The sequence below is a fragment of the Siphateles boraxobius genome, unplaced genomic scaffold, assembly GCF_051911475.1.
Source record: "Siphateles boraxobius isolate OS27281-9 unplaced genomic scaffold, OSU_SipBor_1 41, whole genome shotgun sequence".
Classification (NCBI taxonomy): domain Eukaryota; kingdom Metazoa; phylum Chordata; class Actinopteri; order Cypriniformes; family Leuciscidae; genus Siphateles; species Siphateles boraxobius.
In genome coordinates, this window is record NW_027509042.1 from 9451241 (window position 1) to 9456417 (window position 5177).

General features: G+C 39.3%; 1 protein-coding gene across 1 annotated transcript; it reads left to right on the plus strand.

Moving 5' to 3' along the window:
• Positions 1 to 706: 706 nt before the first annotated feature.
• On the plus strand, positions 707 to 4911 carry gpr61l (G protein-coupled receptor 61-like). The gene is made up of 2 exons (XM_077199941.1): positions 707 to 1087; positions 2519 to 4911. Exon 2 carries the CDS (start codon positions 2608 to 2610, stop codon positions 3892 to 3894), a length of 1287 nt encoding a protein of 428 aa, XP_077056056.1. The 5' UTR covers positions 707 to 1087; positions 2519 to 2607; the 3' UTR covers positions 3895 to 4911.
• Positions 4912 to 5177: the final 266 nt, after the last annotated feature.

Here is a 5177-nt window from a genome sequence, read left to right on the forward strand (position 1 = left end):
ATTTTCAAAAACCTAGGGAAACAACTTTTCATTGCTAAACTTCCAAACATCTGGTATCTTTGAATGGTCCAGGATATCTTCTATAAGATACGATAGACATGTATAGTCTCTGAGAATTCACAAAAAAATTATAATAATTTGCTGGGTATCACAAGGCAATATTTAAAATCACGCATGAAACGGAAGTCGCCACAGTAGGGCTTGATTTTGTCCATTGGGAATTGATTGGATGGTTGTGGTTTGCTATTGCTGTGATGTAATGGGAGTGACAGGTTGTCCCGTCATCGCATCAGTAAACTTCATCAAAGAAGAGAAGAGAAACTGATGCAAGAGGGAGGGGAAATTATTTTGATTAAAGATTACGAGGGCACATGAATAAAAAACAAACAAATGATGTGCACAGAAATGATTAATAATAAACACTGTAATATTCCATAAAAGATAAGAACTGCTGATGCAATTTTAGACTGCTGATGCATTTTTATTTTTTGTGTGAACTTCCCATATATTTGAAAAATATCCTTACACGTGACAAAAAGGACTTGGTCGAGCTACAATGGACCATTCAAATATCTTTTAGTTTAGTGGTGTGCAGTAGGACCCAGGGGATGACTGCCACACTGGAGGACAGAGGAGTATGTGTCTGTTTGAAAGAGGAAGAAAAAAAATCACAGAGATACAATGTGTGACAGTCACAGCCCTCCACAGCACCGGACACTGTGGAAGAGCATCCTGACGGACACCGGCCTAAGTGGTGTGAATACTGATCAACACTACTGGAAACAGGAAGAGCAGGTGGGACTGTATCCTTTCTGCTTCACCTGGGTTTTGTTAGCAGGAAAGGGAAACCTATATGAACTTTGCTTCTTAGAGCCAGGGCTTTCCTGGATGATAATACTTTTTGATGGATCATGATCCACTCTGGTTGCTCTCCGCTGAACTCACCTGAGATGTCGAGCGGCCTCCTGTAGGCTTGCACTGCACTTGTTTTGATGTCTGCAGAAGTTTCTACACATGTGAAAATACGTCCATATTTTCAAATCTGATTGGAGAATCAAAGAAAAATCAAAGTCCCAGACTTTGACAGGTGAGAAAACTCACATTGTCTTCTTTCTCTAATGTTATGTGTCAGGGCAACATGTGGGGATAAGTCCGAACAACGGAACACAACCTGACATGACAGTAGGTCATTCATTTTAATATAGTTCAAAATGTGTTTTTGAATTTCTAGCGAAGTGAGTAAAATTTCCTGGGGCCATAGTGTCTGTGGGTCGGGGGAGGGGACGGGTCAGTGTGTATAGGTGGGTGTTGTGGGGAGGTCAAGGCACACAATCAGGTATGACTCATGTGTGACTCCCACTGACAAACAACAATAACAACAGTCGTGTATTCCTCCAACTTCATTGATCTCTGACGGTCAACAACCCATTTGTGCAAAAAAAACAGCAACAAAAAAAACATGCTCCTGTTGGGTGAAAGCAATCTCTCAGTTGCCAACAAAAAAGGACAGGATGTTGTTCTGCCCTCATTAGCATATAGAAAGACCTGGTGAGAGGGTTGGGGAAAAAATAATAGATGAGATTTTCCATGAAGACTGAAGTAAAAGGAAATTGACACTGTAATTCTGGGAATGATCTGTACTTTCTTGGAGAAATGATTACCAATATGCACTCAGGATTTAATCCTTAACTTTGTATGAGGGAATTTCCTTTCCATTTGGACTCAAGTGTTTAGTGTGTGTATGTTATAACAGCTTTAGTGTTCTGATAATAATTGCATGTTCAGTTTGACATAAAAGGGAATTTTGCTCTCTCTCACTGAATGATGAGTGATGGAGGCGTTGCAGATTTACATAACTAATCATTATGGGTATGAAACCGTTACCAATCCTTTTAATGACCCTTTGCACTGAATCATGGCATATTATGTGAACCTCTTAAAGAATATGGTTTGCAATATGCAGCCTCACTTTCTCAACAACTTAAGGGTTTCAAAAAACAGTTTTTTGATCTATTTTATTTGAAAGCTACACAGAGTCACTTTGATATGGACATTTTTCATATATTCATTTAAAAAAAATGTTCTAACTTTACATCAACATCAGTATATCTATCTATCTATCTATCTATCTATCTATCTATCTATCTATCTATCTATCTATCTATCTATCTATCTATCTATCTATCTATCTATCTATCTATCTATCTATCTATCCGTCCGTCCATCCATCCATCCATCCATCCATCCATCCATCCATCTATCTATCTATGTGGTTTGTGATATCTTTTGTAACAATTTTCAGCTTATAATAGTTGTTTCCACAAAAATTGCTTTTATCAATATAAAAGCAATTGCTTTTAATAAGATATGACTTACAAATATAAAATATACTGTTATATACATACTGTTAAATGTATGTAAATGTAAATCTATCTCTTTATAAGTATCTATACATTTTGCTCTGTGACAGGACATCACATGAAATACAGTATTGATAGATCTGCTCGTTTCTTCTCAGAGATGGTTTCAACACAAACGCTTGACAAACAGAAGAGAAAACAACATTTACGCATGGAGAAGCCTGGTTCTATCTCGAGCTGGTGAAGTATGGAGAAAGCTGCGCCAGGTCTGATGCTGGGTCTCCTGACCAATCACACAACTCCAAATGACACGTCTGGCCAGCGGATCACAACCAAGCCTACCCCTCCCAGCATGGAGGAGATCATCCACTCGGAATCCCAGATTAAGGATCTTGTTGGGCTGTTTTGCATGGTGACCCTTAACCTGGCAGCACTCTTGGGCAACAGCGGAGTCATGGTGGCCATTGCCCGAGCTCCTCACATGAAAAAATATGTGTTTGTTTGTCATCTTTGTGCAGTTGACTTGCTTTGTGCTATATTGTTGATGCCTCTCGGGATAGTGTCTAGTTCTCCGTTCTTTAGCACTGTAGCATTTACCGTTCTGGAGTGCCAGGTGTACATCTTTTTAAACGTGTTCCTCATCTGTGCCTCTATTCTTACCGTGACTGCGATCAGTATTGAACGCTACTACTATATTGTTCATCCTATGCGATACGAGGTAAAGATGACTCTAAACCTTGCGCTTGGGGTTATGGTCTTCATTTGGGTCAAATCCATCCTGCTGGCTTTGGTTACGCTTCTCGGTTGGCCAGCGTATGGGAACCAGAGCTCCATTGCAGCGGCCCATTGCTCTTTACACTGGAGCCACAGTCGCCTCAGGAAGGTTTTTGCTATTCTCTTCAGCGTGCTTTGCTTCTTGGTCCCCGCTGTTGTGATTTTTGCAGTATATTGCAATGTATACAAAGTCGCACGAACAGCTGCCCGTCAGCACGTACCACTGCCCAGCTGGACGGCCAACCAAGCTAAGCGTCGCTCGGATTCCATCAACAGTCAGACCACTATCATCACCACCACCCGCAGCCTGCCCCAGAGATTGTCTCCTGAGAGAGTTTTTGGTGGCGGAAAGGCTGCTATCACACTAGTTGTCATTGTGGGCCAGTTTCTTATTTGCTGGCTCCCGTACTTCAGTTTCCACCTTTACATGTCCATCACCACTCCACTTCAGAGCCCAGGGGACATTGAAGAAGCCGTCACTTGGCTAGCGTATTCGTCGTTTGCTGTGAATCCATTCTTCTATGGCCTTCTGAACCGACAGATCCGCGAGGAACTGATAAAACTGAGAAAATGTTGCGCCAGTAGACCTGTTGAACTTCGAGCCTCAAGTCACGAAGGTTCCATCCATGAAAACTTTCTTCAGTTTCTGCAAAGGACCACCAGCACGGCTGAGACCACCAGACCCAGTTGTGGCAATTCCAGTCCAAGGGATACTGTGGATCAGGGTGCTAGGTTACCTGGCCAGATCCCTGAGGAATGACTTAAAATATGTGTGAGTACTTGAATGAATAAAGGTCATGACTTTTAAATATTTGTTTTTATTAAGAAGAGCATTATATATGTGCATGACTAATTATATATTAAAGGGTTAGTTCACCCAAAAATGAAAATTCTGTCATTAATTACTCACCCTCATGTTGTTCCAAACCCATAAGATTTTCAATCATCTTCAGAATCAAGATCTTTTGGATTAAATCTGAGAGCTTTCTAACACACAAGAATGAACCTCATTGGTTCTTGCTGAATCTCAAATGTGATGTGTAACAAACGAGAATGAACCATTGGTTCTCGCACTTCAAGCGAACATGCTTTTGCTTCAGTTTATCTTAACTGATGAGTTGATGAATGTTTATTTGTGAATAAAAGCCTAAATTCAATCTGTCCATCATATTAAGCGAACGTGTCTCTTCAGAAAATTTGGACTAAACCGCTCAATTCATATGGATCAGTTTTATGATCTCTCTGAAGGTTTTATTGCGAATGTTGTCAATGGAGAAACAGAAATAACTCAGATTTTATTAAAAATATCTTCATTTCTGTTCTGAAGATGAACGAAAGTTTTACGGGTTTGGAAAAACATGAACGTGAGTAAATGATGACAGAATTTTCATTTTTGGGTGAACTAACCATTTAAATCCATGCAAATTCAGGTCTAAATGATCTTTGGACTAGTGTAATCTATTTATCCATAATTTATTGTTATGGTTCCTATTGATAAGTGGCAATAGTAAGTATTCATGATAAGATTAAATATCAAATTCCTTTTGTTACACATTGATTTATTTCCATCTGTTAAAAATGTTGAGTTAATTGAGAATTGCTCTCAGTCATTATATATTCATTTCATAATATCAACACTCGTACTCAATAATACCATTATTTAATTTATGGCTGTTAATTGTGTGTGTAGCCATTATATTGATGACACAAATAGTCATTAATATTAATATGTATACTTTTTTTCTCTGTGAAAATAAAACATTTTTCTTACATAGCATTTGAAATGTGCTTTAATGTCTCACTCTAAGGCCACTGTATATATTAAGAAGTTTCTCACTCCATCACCAAGCCTAATTCAGTTTTCGTTCAGGAAAAAACGTGTATCTGAGGGAGCTCTGATGTTCATTGTTAATTCCTTGTTGCCATGTAACCATGGAAATGTGATGAGACAGGGACCTGCATAGCAACAGGGCGCCTTTGAGTATCGTCCTACCAGATTGGCTGAAATAAAGGGTTTCAGGCTAGCTCTCTTTATAAGCTGCA